We start from the raw sequence: 17,304 nt of genomic DNA, 5'->3' as shown, positions 1-17,304 counted from the left end.
TTGTAACGTTGTTCCTTCTAACAGAATGGCTGTTCCACCTAGTAGTCCATCACATTGTAACGTTGTTCCTTCTAACAGAATGGCTGTTCCACCTAGTAGTCCATCACATTGTAACGTTGTTCCTTCTAACAGAATGGCTGTTCCACCTAGTAGTCCATCACATTGTAACGTTGTTCCTTCTAACAGAATGGCTGTTCCACCTCACATTGTAGTTGTTCCAACAACAGAATGGCTGTTCCACCTAGTAGTCCAACACAGAAGTAGGTAGTCAGTAATGGTTCTTGTGTTACAGTAAGCCAACTCGGTCAATTGGTTTAGTAAGTCTTAGATTGCATATATGATACGTGACTTGAAGGTTTTTCCTGAAACAGTCCATCCATTACCAACAGTGAAAACCCAGGCCACATTTAATCATCAAGCATGGAGTCAGTCAACAGCTCTCTGTGATTGTAAAGTCATCAAGCATCTGAAGTCAACAGCTTATTCCTCTCAGTCCATCAGCCAAAATGATAAATATCATAACTTAAGTCATATAGTCATATTGATTGATAAAGATAACGCAAACAGCAGCAGGCATGCTAAGTTCAGGCATTCTGGAACATTCCAGGGAGATACCGATTCAGAAGGGGGCGGGGTTTAGGCTTGGTAGCTGTCTGTCTGTCATCGGAAAACCAGCGTGGAGGCCTTGAGACAGGTGAAGGAGGCAGTGAGACAGGTGAAGAAGACAGAAACAGACAGGTAGATCTGCGATGCATCTCCACACTCCTTGGCGTTTTCCTGAAATCAATCGTTAACACACACAGTTACAGCCAGTGGTATAATGAAAACGTGTTATTACACAAGGAGAAGTGCTAACCTTTCTTCTTCTTGTTCCTCCCATCACATGAAATAACAGTGAAAACTATGATTTTTGTTGTTGTTCATCCTTCATTTAACTTGGCAAGTCAGTTAAGAACAAATTCTGATTTTCAATGACGGCCTAGGAACAGTGTGTTAACGTGTTCAATCCATTTGGTTGATTTAAAAATACAGTATATAAAATACCCGTCCAGCATCACTACTCTGGACAGCTCTGATTTAGAATATGTGGATAACTACAAATACCTAGGTGTCTGGTTAGACTGTAAACTCTCCTTCCAGACTCACATTAAGCGTCTCCAATCCAAAATTAAATCTAGAATCGGCTTCCTATTTCGCAACAAAGCATCCTTCACTCATGCTGCCAAACATACCTTTCGTAAAACTGACCATCAAACCGATCATCGACTTCGGCGATGTCATTTATAAAATAGCCTCCAACCCTCTACTCAACAAATTGGATGCGGTCTATCACAGTGCCATCCGTTTTGTCACCAAAGCCCCATATACTACCCACCACCTCGACCTGTATGCTCTCGTTGGCTGGCCCTCGCTTCACTCTCGTCGCCAAAACCACTGGCTCCAGGTCATTTACAAGTCTCTGCTAGGTCAAGCCCCACCTTATCTCAGCTCACTGGTCACCATAGCAGCACCCACCCGTAGCACACGCTCCAGCAGGTATCTCTCACTGGTCACCCACAAAGCCAATTCATCCTTTAGCCACCTTTCCTTCCAGTTCTCTGCTGCCAATGACTGGAAGGACCTGCAAAACTCACTGAAGCTGGAGACTCATATCTCCCTCACTATCTTTAAGCACCAGCAGTCAGAGCAGCTCACAGATCACTGCACCTGTACATAGCCCATCTGTAAACAGCCCATCCAACGACCTCCTCCCCATACTGTATTTATCTTGCTCCTTTGCCCCCCAGTATCTCTATATGCACATTCATCTTCTGCACATCTACCATTCCAGTGTTTAATTTCTATATTGTATTTACTTCGACCAACATGGCCTATTTCCTGCCTTATCTCCTTTATCTTACCTCATTTGCACTCACTGTATATAGACTTTACTTTTTGTTGTCCTTTTCTACTGTAATATTGACTATGTGTTTATTCCATGTGTAACTCTGTGTTGTTGTATGTGTCGAACTGCTTTGCTTTATCTTGGCCAGGCCTCAGTTGAAAAATGAGAACTTGTTCTCAACGAGCCTACCTGGTTAAATAAAGGCGAAATAAATATGTATATATATCTAATACCAATTATTCACTGTAAAAATATATAAATATATAAAAATATATATCCTGTGTTCTGTTTCAACTTCTGGATTCCCTCTTGAGTTTTCAACATTGCGGAAATAATGGGGCCCAACAAGCCCTTATGTGAGTTACAATGAAAACACAGACATTTGAATATATTGACATACCTTGTCAATGTATTCTGGAAAATATGGTCTGTCCAGTACTCAGGAACGTCTGAATACCTATATACCTAAAGAAGAGAAGTTGTATTAAAACCTCTGACAATGTCAGGAAATTAACACTCAAATGACTTCAGCTTTAGATAGCTAACGTAAACTCACGTAAACTCGTACATCGCCTTGGTCCGTACAATTGCCCTTATTTTAGCGCCCCAAAAACGTAATACTTCCAGATCAACTGTAATGTCAATACCATTGTAAAGCACAATTTCTCCCCTTTCTAACATAATAAATTACATGACCTAAATGCTGCCCGTTTCTGCATAATTCAAGCAGGCAATGAGCCCCGTCGGGTCTTTTTAAAAATGGCGGGTGGGGAAGAGAAACTAATGCGTGATAGTGAGAAGGAGAGATGTTGTGTGGGAAAATGGCTTTTTTTTCACTCAATCTGTCCAACTTATCACTTCATCGCCTCTAAAATGTAAATAAAACACTATAAAGAGTTTATATAATGTGTCATTACATACCTATTTGAAGGTTTGTGTCGAATTTTAATTGGATTTTTAGGGCGGTGCTAAAGTGATCTTAGAAGTAAAACAGTGGCTTTGAGAATGATGATCGCATGCAATGATGACGTTAAAACATGACTAGGTATCCCCCAGTCACTGTCCATTTCTTGTTTTTAAAGGATGATAGAAGTGATACACCTGGTGGAGAGAGATTGTAAGACAGAAATAGTTGATTTATGCCTGCTGTACATTACCACATGACAGATCAAGATGTAACAGAGGGTCCATTTTTTCAACTTTTCTCAAACTATAGAGCCATTACCATGTCGATCAAAGCCTGAATAGAAACCTAGTTCACACCCCCGATTTTGACTTAGTTTTCTTTCTAGCCTCGTTTGAATGTCTTGGTTGCGCAAGTTTGTACGGAATGGGGTGAGTTTACGTTAGCTTGCCTAGCAGGCAAACATTACCTTGCAGGGACACATGTGTTCAGCTCTACTGTAATGTTGCTGACGATGCATTTTGCTAAGCTAGGTAGCTAATATGTTACATAGCTATTTCAGTTCATATAAAACGTACACAAAAATGACAAAAGTTATAAACAGCACTGAGGCAAGAAAATGCACTGCTAACTTACTAGCTAGTAACATGCCCACCAGTAGTTAACTATACAGACATCATGGAAGTCAACTAGCTAGTAGCATGCACACCACTAGTTAACTATACAGACATCATGGAAGTCAACTAGCTAGTAGCATGCCCACCACTAGTTAACTATACAGACATTATGGAAGTCAACTAGCTAGCTTATCAACGTGCAAATATATAACTTACTCTGGCAATATAACTAGCTAAAGGCTTTTCGTACTTGAAGAATATTATTTAACGAATATTTTTGACATTTCGTTGAAAACATGTGTAGATCCAAAGTCCATTCCAGGTGATAGTTTGGTCGTTACCTGCCACGTGGCCTTTCCAGAGGAGAAGGATCAAGACGACGTCTGTTGAAATGTTCCAAGCACAACTGACGTTCATAACTAGATCTGGCATGTCAGTCCAACACAATAAGGATCATTTCAACAGCATATTTTTAAGTTGTTGGTTGTTACTTAGAAATATTCGTTCAAATTTAGCAGCATATTACCTTGGATTTTTATTTGTTTGCAAATGCCCGTCTTTAACACATAAATTAAGGACTATAATCTAAAATGTGTTCAAAAGCAGAAACCTATTCTTTTTAGTAAAATCATTTGATTTTCTTTTGCAATATTTACTATGCCCGTGGTTCATTTTTTACAGTTTATAACGAATATGAATTCGGAGGACAGAAATGATTAAATATTGTAGCGACCCACACAGACAGCTGTGTGTTATGTGTCAGGCTATTAGTTGGTTGTGTTGTACTGACCAGTACCCAGTGTTCGCGGGGTCCGACATGTCAATCAACCTGCTATCTGCCAATCACAGGAATGCCTGGAACGTTCTGATGCCGGGCTTCCTGGTGATTGGTGGAGAGGCGTGGAGGGGGGTTGGGCAGGGAGCATTGGAATATAAGACCAGGTTTAGACGTTGTTCTCTCTCTTATGTCTGGCTTTCACAAGAGAAGGTCACGGTTGGTTTATAAGGTATCCTTCATTTATTTGTCGTGGGCTGCGGCCAAACAGTAGCCTGTGGGAAGTTGGGTTAATAAACCGTACATTCGTAAACTCGGTACATACATCATCCTTTATGATCTAGTCAGGTCATTACAATATTAGAGCATTAGACCTCTCACTAAAGGCATCAGTCATACAAAAGTTATACTTAAATCCAAACTGGTTCTCTAGTAAATTGGTAGGAATGTCTCATCCTGTGTTCAAGAAGGGCATTTTTCCCTTTATTCAGATTACACCTGCTCACTTTCAGTTGTTTGAAAAGGAAAATAATCTCCAAAATATCGTTTTTTTAAACATGCCTTAGAAAATTGGTTGTAATTTCAGTTGAATCCACTTGAAAAGACAGAACAAATAATACAATACTAATTGATTTTAAAAATAACATTTTTTCGAATTTAAAAAAGGTATAATTTCAATGAATGATATCATAAATAGGACAGGTGGAGTTGTCACACATGCAGCTAACACAGACATATGGAAATGTCTGCTCTACCCAAAATTACAACCAACTAATTGCAGCATTACCACAAAATTGGAAGAGGCAAGTAGAAGGGGAATAAGTAAGGAACTTGTATGTCGGCCCTGTATTAAAGAACATAAATGGTTAAAGAAAAATGTGATAAATAAAAACATATACCAATTTAATTGAAGGACCAAAAAACTGACAGCTGTGCCATATAAATGGCTGTCATGTTTGTCATTTATTATCATGTCTTGTCCCTGTGCTCCCCATTCTGTTCGTTTCCCTCTGCTGGTCTTATTGGGTTCTTTCCCTCTTTCTATCCCTCTCTCTCCCCCTCCCTCTCTCACTCTCTCGCTCTCTCTTCTCTCTATCGTTCCGTTCCTGCTCCCAGCTGTTCCTATTCCCCTAATCATCATTTAGTCTTCCCACACCTGTTCCCGATCCTTTCCCCTGATTAGAGTCCCTATTTATTCCTTTGTGTTCCGTTCCTGTCCCGTCGGTTCCTTGTTTAGTATTCACCGTGCTGTGATTGTGTTTCGCCCTGTCCTGTCGTGTTTTTTGCCTTCATCAGATGCTGCGTGTGAGCAGGTGTCTCTGTCAACTACGGCCTGCGCCTACCCGAAGCGACCTGCAGTCTGTGGCCGCTTCTCTTGTTATTCCCCTCTACAGACTAGAGGATTTCTGTTATTCCCTGTTTGGACTTGAATAAACTCTGTTTCTGTTAAGTCGCTTTTGGGTCCTCTATCACCAGCATGACAATGGCAAAATAGTTGGGAAGAGATTTTCGATGTACCCATTCCATGGCACAAGGTTTATGAATTGATACGCAAAACAACGGCGGATTCAAAACTTCGAAATGTTCAATTTAAATTATTATACAAAATTCTTGCAGCCAATCGGATGTTATATATATGGGGGATACAGTCTTCACAGCTCTGCAGATTTTGCTGTGAGGAGGCAGAGTCATTAGGTCATTTATTTTGGTATTGTCCATATGTAGCTCGTTTTTGGTCACAGGTCCAGGAATGGCTGAAGAATTGCAACTAACGCTGCAGATAGCAATACTGGGTGATTTCAAAAGCCATAGTCAATCAATCAATAATATAATAATTATTTTATTAAAAATGTTTATTTATTTGATTTATAATCTGTAGAAGCTATGAGAATAGAAAGGTTCAGTACTTTTGTGAAGCATCACATCACAGTTGAAAAATATATGGCAAATAGAAATCCCAAATGGATGGTGTTGAGAGATCGATGGGAGGAGTTGGATGGAGCTGAAGGGTGGGACTAATAACAAGATAACCAATGGAAAACACAAGGGACTGTAAAATCTATAGGTTCAGAAATGTTGTGAAATAGCACAGTTACCAATAGAAATCAAACTGGATGGACATCAGAAATAGAGGAAGGACTTAAAACAAACTAAATTGTGTCTGTAAAATATGTATAAGATGTATAAACTGAAGGTAGAAGCCTAAGTGTTATTGTTTATTAGTTTACTCCAATTGGGGGAAGGGTGGTGGGGGTTGGGGGGAATAATAAAGGTATATAATAAAAAAGTAGGTATATCTATACAGGTATGAATATATATTTACCCCCAGAAATATATGGGGGATTGGAAATGATGCAGACAATTACATTGATGGAAGCAACAATCTTTCCACAATAATAAGCTGATCGTCCCCCTTAAAAAAAATGTGTTTTTTAAGTGTGCAAAGCTGTCATCAAGGCAAAGGACACTCAAGGACATTCAGAGACAAGTCCCGATGTCACTCCTGCGTTGTCTTGGCTGTGTGATTAGGTTCATTGTCCTGTTGGAAGGTGTTCCTTCGCCCCAGTCTGAGCGATCTGGAGCAGGTTCTCATCAAGTATCTCTCTGTACTTTGCTCTGTTCATCTTTCCCTCGATTCTAACTAGTCTCACAGGCCCTGCCGCTGAAAAACATCCCAACAGCATGATGTTGCCACCATCATGTTCAATCTTGGTTTCATCAGACCAGAGAGTCTTTAGTTGCCATTTGGCAAACTCCAAGCGGTATGTCATGTGTCTTTAATTGAGGAGTGGCTTCCGTCTGCCCACTTTACCATAAAACCCTTTATTAGTCGGAGTGCTGCAGATATGGTTCTCTTTCTGGAAGGTTCTACCATCTCCACAGATGAACTCAGGAGCGATGGAAACAGGATGCACCCGAGTTCAATTTCAAGTCTCATAGCAAAGAGTCTGAATACTTTTGTAAATAATCAAATAAAATATATATATATATAAATTACTTATTCAATAATTCGGGTATTTATTTAGCTTATCTTGTTTTGCTAAAACATTTTTCATCCATTTTGGAATAAGGCTGTAAAGTAACAAAATATGGAAAAAGTCAAGGAGTCTGAATACGTTCCCGAATGCACCGTAACTGCTTTAATGTTGCTGGACCCCAGGAAGAGTCGCTGCTGCCTTGGCAGAAATTAACCGGGATCCTAAATAAATATAAATACCAGTCAATTGCCAGGGTTAGAGCTTCCATGTCTGTTCTATTCATTCTTATTTATATGGTCATGCCAAAGGCTACTTCATGTAAACAAGATAAACTAAATAAACCAAATAATTATTGAATAAGTAATTGTTTAATAAACGAGAGAAGGAATTCCGAAATATTTTAAAATAATAACATGCAAAAAGAATAGAGGCCAAAGCACCTCATTAGTTGTATTTACCCCACCAACACTGCAGAAGGACGATCCACTATTAGACTATATTTCTCTATATCAACATGTGTAAAACCAACACTTGAACACTTAGCCCAACCTCCAGTATGTTGCGTTAATATTTATGTTAATTTCAAAGTAGACCAATCCGAAAGTGCGCGTAAAAGTGGCGTCAGGTCTCCATGTCGGATTCCCCCAGTCCGCGCCTTCGTGTCGGCTGAACTGCGCTCCTGTCTTCACCCCACTGTCAGCTACAAGACAAACATGACATCTAAAACGTTTGGTGGCCACAGAATAGATATATCTAGTCGAGGGAGATGAACACAGGAAAGAGTAAGACGCGTATGTAGAAGATGGCCTGTTGGATTATTTTATATAAAACGGCAGAACAGTCTTTCTGGTCGCAGGTTCCTCATATATAAGTAGCCTGTCATGCAGTATTGGGACAAATATACCTCGTCCAAAGTATTGTCTAGTTTATTGACTCACAAAAAGTGGTTCGTTGTCGAACTTTACTATGCGGGAGCGAATCTACTTTTACGCTTCAATGATTTGATGCGTTTTCGTAATTGTTAGTCTCGTCCATTAATTATGTCAGAACACTTAAGCTGATTTATTAGAAATTGCTTCATTAATTCAGTCATTCATTGATGGTTTGATTGTCTGATTGATTAATACACTTCGTTGACATATTCAACTACAGGGGCAGCCATGACAGGAAGGTTTATGCTTGGTATTGTTGCGTCACAATACAAAATGCCTCTGATGACGTAATGATCAAACACCAAGCTGCCACTGGTGAAATGACGGATCATTAGCTGATTGAACTACAAGGTGAACGGTAAGTACACCTGTCTGTCTGTTTATCAGATAAATGAGGGGATAGACAGTTGTATTGAGCACCAGTTATATCTAGGCTATTAGAAATGAATTGAACAAAGTTGTTACATTTTAATGAATATATCTTGTTCCAAATAATTATTTAAACTCAGAACTGAATGTGATGAAATTAGATAAGAGACAGTAATAACATGAAAAACATTTCCCCAAATACTAAACATGTTCCTCTTTTTATAGAGTTTAATGGTGCTGAAAGCCACTTCCTATTCCAAGTATTCAAGACTAGAAGGAGCATTCTGATTAGAATCCTGCAGACCAGTGAATGATGAATAGGAGGCCCAACCTGAATGGGTCTGGGGGACCAAGGTCCATCGGTGTTCCGCTGCTCTGTCCTTCTAACAGAGTGCTGCTGGAGAGAGAAGAGGTCAGCCAGGCCCCAGTGATGGCCTCCTCTTTCAGGGCCTCAGCGTTCCCCTCCCTGCATGTTGTACCTCGTGCTCCCCCTCCTGACGAAATCAGGCCCAAGAGGCCCACAGCTGCCCACAGAAAGAGGAGAGACCTCCAGTCCCTGGTTCCTGTCCAGGATGGATGTCGCGAGTCTCCCGGTTGGTTTAACAGCAGCAGCACCCAGCTACCTGCCAAAACCAACAGACGCAGGCGCAACAAGGAGCTTTCCTTCACTGAGGTTCTGAAGAAATACAAGCTTCTACCTGATTCCCGGCCCAACAGCTCAGAGAGCCTGTACCAGCCTGAGACAATGATACCTAGAATCCCTGTCAGCATCACTAGACCTGATGTGAGGCCTAGCAACCCTCGGCAACCAACTAGAAGGCCTGTTAGACCAGTCGGCTTGGTCCAACCTGATGTACAGCCTTCCAGACCCGAGGGGAGGCCTAGCAACCCTCGGCAACCCACTAGACGGCCTGTTAGCCCCGTAGGCCTGGTCCAACCTGATGTGCAGCCTTCCAGACCCGAGGGGAGGCCTAGCAACCCTCGGCAACCCACTAGACGGCCTGTTAGCCCCGTAGGCCTGGTCCAACCTGATGTGCAGCCTTCCAGACCCGAGGGGAGGCCTAGCAACCCTCGGCAACCCACTAGACGGCCTGTTAGACCAGTTGAGCTGGTCCAGCATGAGATACAGCCTTCCAAACCTGATGTGAGGCCTAGCAACCCTCAGCAACCCACAAGACGGCCTGTTAGACCAGTCGGCCTGGTCCAGCCTGATGAACAGCCTTGCAGACCTGAGAGGAGGTGTAGCAACCCTGTGGGCCCCACTAGACGGCCCGTTAGCCCCGTTGGCCTGGTCCAGCCTGATAAACAGCCTTGCAGACCTGAGGGGAGGCCTAGAAACCCTCGGAACACCACTAGGAGAAAAGTGAGGCCCAGTAATCGTGTTTGTCCCGTTATCCTTGAGTCCCAACCTTCCAGTCCTGACAGCACCACTACCAGCACTGTGGACCTAGTCCAGTTTGAGTCCCAACCTTCCAGTCCTGACAGCACCACTACCAGCACTGTGGACCTAGTCCAGTTTGAGTCCCGTCCTACCTGTCCTGCAGTGAGTCTGGTCCAGCCTGAGTCCCGTCCTACCTGCCCTCTGACCCTGGAGGAGCCGGCCCTTTCAGAGTCATGCAGCTTCAGCAACAATGTGTTTGTTCTCTCCATGCCGAAAGCTGCCCAGCCAGAGGAGGCTGCCAGAGGGAGCAGCAGCCCACCCAGGGACATCATCAGGCCTGAGGCCTTCGTCCAGACAGGACCCCTGCTGGCCAGGAGAGCCCAGAGGGATGCTCCTCCTCCTCCAAAGGTCCCCAAACCCCCGGTGGCCCCCCGGCCCAAACTGCTGCCCTCCCTGGGCCAGGGCAACGTGTCCCTTGTCAGTGCCAACGCCTGGGATGAAAGGACCAAGAAGAAGAGAAAGAAAGGTCAGCACTTCTCTTTGTGCAATGACACATTTTGTCTGTTGAATATATTGTCAATATTGTATAATGTATGTTGATGGCTGATGTACGACCAGGAAGGTGATTATAATGTTTTTAAACATTCATAAATTAATTACTAATAAATGAATGTAACCTAATGTAATGTAATTTAAAGGAGTCAGAGTCCAGAGGTCTAGCCTGGGTCTGAGGCATATCCCCCGTGACCTAGAGCTGGCCATGATGAGACCCCGTCTGGTCAAGTCAGCTGTTCCCTCCCAGCAGCCCTACCAGCCGTGGGACGACGAGGACGAGGTGGACATCTACGCCCTGAGGCGAACAGCCTACATGTGTCCCATGTACGACCAGGAGGAGAGCAGCGTCAGGGGCAACAAGAGGGTGGCAGTGGAGGCCCTGGACAACATTCCTTTCAGAAGGAAGATCACCTTGTGTTATTTCATGGGGGGTCGCAGGGTCATGCTGCCAAAAGACTACTAACCTCACCCCCCTCAATTTCCACAACAACCCCCTTTGTCCCAGACAGTGAAAAACAGGACACACACAGAGAGACAGAGTGGACACCAACAGGGCCATCAGAGGGACAGAGACCCTCTCAGTTGAGGTTAGGAATGTCAGCTACTAAAAGGCTTCTATAGACCATCTCTGTAGCAAGAGAACCTCCAGTGATCAGACTGGGCTGTCCTCTGCCACCCTCACCTCTTCTCCGCCAAGAGGACCCCTACTCCCTGACTCCTGCCTCCCCTCCCCACGACTCCCCCTAGAGTACCGGTGCACCCTGACTCCCCTCCTCACTACTCCCCCTAGAGTACCGGTGCACCCTGACTCCCCTCCTCACTACTCCCCCTAGAGTACCGGTGCACCCTGACTCCCTTCCCCACTACTCCCCCTAGAGTACCGGTGCACCCTGACTCCCCTCCTCACTACTCCCCCTAGAGTACCGGTGCACCCTGACTCCCCTCCTCACTACTCCCCCTAGAGTACCGGTGCACCCTGACTCCCTTCCCCACTACTCCCCTAGAGTACCGGTGCACCCTGACTCCCCTCCTCACTACTCCCCTAGAGTACCGGTGCACCCTGACTCCCCTCCTCACTACTCCCCTAGAGTACCGGTGCACCCTGACTCCCTTCCCCACTACTCCCCCTAGAGTACCGGTGCACCCTGCCTCCCCCTCCCCACGACTCCCCCTAGAGTACCGGTGCACCCTGTCTCCCCTCCCCACGACTCCCCCTAGAGTACCGGTGCACCCTGACTCCCCTGACTCCCCTCTGTATCTGTGTCATTTTGGTGCGCTGTTCGTGTGTCTTGTTGTGTTCATTTATTAAATGTATTCCCTTCCAGAACTTTCTTCCTGACTCTCAGTGTACATCGTTACACCTTTACTTTTCCCTGAACCGTTACAGAAATAAAAACAAACCACTGAAGAAAATACAATCTTTGAGTGTTTTGAGGACAGACACTGATGAATGTTAATTAGACGATGATACAGGATAAAACACGTCATAACTGACAGGATAAATAACATGGATAAAATTCAACCATCAAAACTGAGAACAGCTTTAAAATAAAGGGGAAGTTTATTCAGTGTATTATTATTGACCCATTGCAGATTATCCTACATGTCAATCAAACTGTGCTGTGAGAATCATATTTGCCTTCTAGACTCTCAGGTTGTGTTCCAAAAGGTTCCCTATTCCCTATGGGACCTGGTCAAAAGTAGTGCACTACATAGGGTTAAAGGGTACCATGTGGGACACAAGCCAGACACACAGGACTCAGGACATCACATTACATACATACACACGGGCAACAGCATCTTTTATCAACAATACTGCATCATGAGGACAGTTACCACATGATGACATGACATCATTAGAGCATCACTGTCAAAGTGAAAGGGACAGACTGATAAAAACACCACTTAGAAAATCACTAGACAGTAACATCTGACAGTAGTGTTTAATGTCCAGCAGCAATACTAGTAGTATCCCATCCTATTATTCTCAATGATGCATTTTATACTCATTTCATTCAAGTCTTTTGAATTAGAAAGAACTAATTAAGTCATGAAAAATATAAGAAATATATTTATATATATTATATTATATATATATATATTTATATATATATAATATACAGAAATAAAAACAAAGTGTTGAAGAAAATACAATCTTTGGAGTTTTGAGAGGCTGTTTTACCTAGTAGTCCATCACATTGTAACGTTGTTCCTTCTAACAGAATGGCTGTTCCACCTAGTAGTCCATCACATTGTAACGTTGTTCCTTCTAACAGAATGGCTGTTCCACCTAGTAGTCCATCACATTGTAACGTTGTTCCTTCTAACAGAATGGCTGTTCCACCTAGTAGTCCATCACATTGTAACGTTGTTCCTTCTAACAGAATGGCTGTTCCACCTAGTAGTCCATCACATTGTAACGTTGTTCCTTCTAACAGAATGGCTGTTCCACCTAGTAGTCCATCACATTGTAACGTTGTTCCTTCTAACAGAATGGCTGTTCCACCTAGTGGTCCATCACATTGTAACGTTGTTCCTTCTAACAGAATGGCTGTTCCACCTAGTGGTCCATCCCATTGTAACGTTGTTCCTTCTAACAGAATGGCTGTTCCACCTAGTGGTCCATCACATTGTAACGTTGTTCCTTCTAACAGAATGGCTGTTCCACCTAGTAGTCCATCACATTGTAACGTTGTTCCTTCTAACAGAATGGCTGTTCCACCTAGTAGTCCATCACATTGTAACGTTGTTCCTTCTAACAGACTGGCTGTTCCACCTAGTAGTCCATCACATTGTAACGTTGTTCCTTCTAACAGAATGGCTGTTCCACCTAGTAGTCCATCACATTGTAACGTTGTTCCTTCTAACAGAATGGCTGTTCCACCTAGTAGTCCATCACATTGTAACGTTGTTCCTTCTAACAGAATGGCTGTTCCACCTAGTAGTCCATCACATTGTAATGTTGTTCCTTCTAACAGACTGGCTGTTCCACCTAGTAGTCCATCACATTGTAACGTTGTTCCTTCTAACAGAATGGCTGTTCCACCTAGTAGTCCATCACATTGTAACGTTGTTCCTTCTAACAGAATGGCTGTTCCACCTAGTAGTCCATCACATTGTAACGTTGTTCCTTCTAACAGACTGGCTGTTCCACCTAGTAGTCCATCACATTGTAACGTTGTTCCTTCTAACAGAATGGCTGTTCCACCTAGTAGTCCATCACATTGTAACGTTGTTCCTTCTAACAGAATGGCTGTTCCACCTAGTAGTCCATCACATTGTAACGTTGTTCCTTCTAACAGACTGGCTGTTCCACCTAGTAGTCCATCACATTGTAGCGTTGTTCCTTCTAACAGAATGGCTGTTCCACCTAGTAGTCCATCACATTGTAACGTTGTTCCTTCTAACAGAATGGCTGTTCCACCTAGTAGTCCATCACATTGTAACGTTGTTCCTTCTAACAGAATGGCTGTTCCACCTAGTAGTCCATCACATTGTAACGTTGTTCCTTCTAACAGAATGGCTGTTCCACCTAGTAGTCCATCACATTGTAACGTTGTTCCTTCTAACAGAATGGCTGTTCCACCTAGTAGTCCATCACATTGTAACGTTGTTCCTTCTAACAGAATGGCTGTTCCACCTAGTAGTCCATCACATTGTAACGTTGTTCCTTCTAACAGAATGGCTGTTCCACCTAGTAGTCCATCACATTGTAACGTTGTTCCTTCTAACAGAATGGCTGTTCCACCTAGTAGTCCATCACATTGTAACGTTGTTCCTTCTAACAGAATGGCTGTTCCACCTAGTAGTCCATCACATTGTAACGTTGTTCCTTCTAACAGAATGGCTGTTCCACCTAGTAGTCCATCACATTGTAACGTTGTTCCTTCTAACAGAATGGCTGTTCCACCTAGTAGTCCATCACAGAAGTAGGTGGTCAGTAATGGTTCTTGTTTTGCAGTAAGCCAACTTGGTCAATTGGTTTAGTAAGTTTTAGGTTGCATATATGATATGTGACTTGAAGGTTTTTCCTGAAACAGTCCATCCATTTCCAACAGTGAAAACCCAGGCCACATGTAATAGTAGATACTTGATGTCAGTGTCTCCTGACCCCTCCTGTCTCAGCCTCCAGTATTTATGCTGCAGTAGTTTATGTGTCGGGGGGCTAGGGTCAGTTTGTTTATCTGGAGTACTTCTCCTGTCCTATTCAGGTGTCCTGTGTGAATCTAAGTGTGCGTTCTCTAATTCTCTCCTTCTCTCTTTCTTTCTCTCTCTCGGAGGACCTGAGCCCTAGGACCATGCCCCAGGACTACCTGACATGATGACTCCTTGCTGTCCCCAGTCCACCTGGCCATGCTGCTGCTCCAGTTTCAACTGGCCTGGGCCCTAGGACCATGTCCCAGGACTACCTGACATGAGGACTCCTTGCTGTCCCCAGTCCACCTGGCCATGCTCCTGCTCCAGTTTCAACTGTTCTGCCTTACTATTATTCAACCATGCTGGTCATTTATGAACATTTGAACATCTTGGCCACGTTCTGTTATAATCTCCACCCGGCACAGCCAGAAGAGGACTGGCCACCCCACATATGCTCTCTCTAATTCTCTCTTTCTTTCTTTCTCTCTCTCGGAGGACCTGAGCCCTAGGACCGTGCCCCAGGACTACCTGACATGATGGCTCCTTGCTGTCCCCAGTCCACCTGACTGTGCTGCTGCTCCAGTTTCAACTGTTCTGCCTTATTATTATTTGACCATGCTGGTCATTTATGAACATTTGAACATCTTGGTCATGTTCTGTTATAATCTCTACCCGGCACAGCCAGAAGAGGACTGGCCACCCCACATAGCCCGGTTCCTCTCTAGGTTTCTTCCTAGGTTTTGGCCTTTCTAGGGAGTTTTTCCTAGCCACCGTGCTTTTACACCTGCATTGTTTGCTGTTTGGGGTTTTAGGCTGGGTTTCTGTACAGCACTTTGAGATATCAGCTGATGTACGAAGGGCTATATAAATAAATTTGATTTGATTTGATTTGATGTGTTTGTGTTGCGTAGACCAAAGACTGATGAGTTATGAACAGAACAATGTGGAAGTTGAGTCCATTGTGTTCATCCATCCTTCAGCAGCCAGCCAGCCTCCAGTTGATTCATCACCATCCTGCAATGTCATATTTCAACCAGTAGGGGTCACTGATTCTACTATCTGAATTGTATCACTGTTCAAAGATGCCTCTTCCTTATCCAAGGTTCATCCTCCATTTCATGGCTTAAGGTAAACAGACAACACATGCATGAATCCAGAGTATTATTTTATCAAAACCATTTATAAAACACATCATCCACAGACTGAGAGTCTTCTTTGGTCTTATTGTAAAGTCAAGTCCTTTGGAATCGTATTGGAGATACTGGATCTTTCCACGGTCAAATAAAGTATGTTTCCTTTTGCATAGAAACACTATAATGTTCTGTTATCAGACACTGAAGAAGAAGAAGAAGAAACCAAAAAGCCCTTTCATGGTTTTAGAACGGTTGTCCAAAGAAGCACAACTTTGGGGGTTGAAAGACATCAAACATGAAGTCAACATCTCTCTGTGATTGTAAAGTCATCAAGCATGGAGTCAGTCAACAGCTTATTCCCCTCAGTCCATCAGTCCAAATGATCAATATCATAATTTTAGCTATATAGTCATATTGATTGATAAAGTTAACGCAAGCAGTAGCAGGCATGCTAAGATCAGGCATTCTGGAACATTCTAGAGAGATTTCCAGAGGGGGGGGGGTTTAGGCTAGGTAGCTGTCTGTCTGTCATCGGAAGACCAGCGTGGAGGCCTTGAGACAGGTGAAGGAGGCAGTGAGACAGGTGAGGAAGAGAGAGACAGACAGGTAGATCTGCGATGCATCTCCACACTCCTTGGCGTTTTCCTGAAATCAATCGTTAACACACAGTTAGCCAGTGGTATAATGATCACTACTTAATAAGGCCATTAAGTTCACATTTTTGATCTTAGAATAACAAAAACTCAGTTTGAAATGAAAGGAGCTATGAGAAAAGTACAACACATGTTCTCTTCTGATGGTAATCCATCCACTTGAAGTGAGGTTATTGGGAGTCAGTGGACCAATACGGGGTGCTGACCTGAGGGTGATAGGCGTGGCAGGACTCGGGTCTCCTACGGACCTTCTGAGATTTCATCCTGTCACACTTTACTGAGGCGTTATGTACACAGAGGTCAAGGGCACCAACACACGTAACAACAAGGAGTATATATGTTACAATACCAACACACTAAACAACAACAAGGAGTATCTATGTTACAATACCAACACACTAAACAACAAGGAGTATCTATGTTACAATACCAACACACGTAACAACAAGGAGTATCTATGTTACAATACCAACACACGTAACAACAACAACAAGGAGTATCTATGATACAATACCAACACACGTAACAACAAGGAGTATCTATGTTACAATACCAACACACATAACAACAACAACAAGGAGTATCTATGATACAATACCAACACACGTAACAACAAGGAGTATCTATGTTACAATACCAACACACGTAACAACAAGGAGTATATATGTGACAATACCAACACACTAAACAACAACAAGGAGTATCTATGTTACAATACCAACACACTAAACAACAACAAGGAGTATCTATGTTACAATACCAACACACTAAACAACAACAAGGAGTATCTATGATACAATACCAACACACGTAACAACAAGGAGTATCTATGTTACAATACCAACACACTAAACAACAACAAGAGGTATCTATGTTACAATACCAACACACAAAACAACAACAAGGAGTATCTATGATACAATACCAACACACGTAACAACAAGGAGTATCTATGTTACAATACCAACACACTAAACAACAACAA

General features: G+C 43.0%; 1 protein-coding gene and 1 long non-coding RNA gene across 2 annotated transcripts in view; both read right to left on the bottom strand.

Annotated features, from left to right (window-relative positions):
* Positions 1 to 228: 228 nt before the first annotated feature.
* LOC123995181 lies at positions 229 to 3,798 on the bottom strand. The gene is made up of 3 exons (XR_006831788.1): positions 3,748 to 3,798; positions 2,286 to 2,350; positions 229 to 777 (listed from the first exon to the last, which is right to left on the bottom strand). It is a non-coding gene; the product is annotated as an uncharacterized LOC123995181 (long non-coding RNA).
* A 12,155-nt stretch (positions 3,799 to 15,953) lies between these two features.
* The window catches only part of LOC123995863 (voltage-dependent calcium channel subunit alpha-2/delta-4-like), a 42,588-nt gene continuing 41,237 nt past the window's right edge, over positions 15,954 to 17,304 (bottom strand). The window contains exons 12-13 of the mRNA XM_046299542.1: positions 16,526 to 16,608; positions 15,954 to 16,311 (exon numbers count right to left, since the gene is read on the bottom strand). Of these exons, the coding sequence (XP_046155498.1) occupies positions 16,195 to 16,311; positions 16,526 to 16,608 (200 nt within the window). The 3' untranslated portion in view covers positions 15,954 to 16,194. The remainder of the gene's footprint in view (positions 16,312 to 16,525; positions 16,609 to 17,304) is intronic.

The sequence above is a fragment of the Oncorhynchus gorbuscha genome, linkage group LG14, assembly GCF_021184085.1.
Source record: "Oncorhynchus gorbuscha isolate QuinsamMale2020 ecotype Even-year linkage group LG14, OgorEven_v1.0, whole genome shotgun sequence".
NCBI classification, from domain to species: Eukaryota; Metazoa; Chordata; class Actinopteri; order Salmoniformes; family Salmonidae; genus Oncorhynchus; species Oncorhynchus gorbuscha.
Note: the sequence above shows the minus strand (reverse complement) of the source record. Positions and strands in the feature narration are given on the sequence as shown.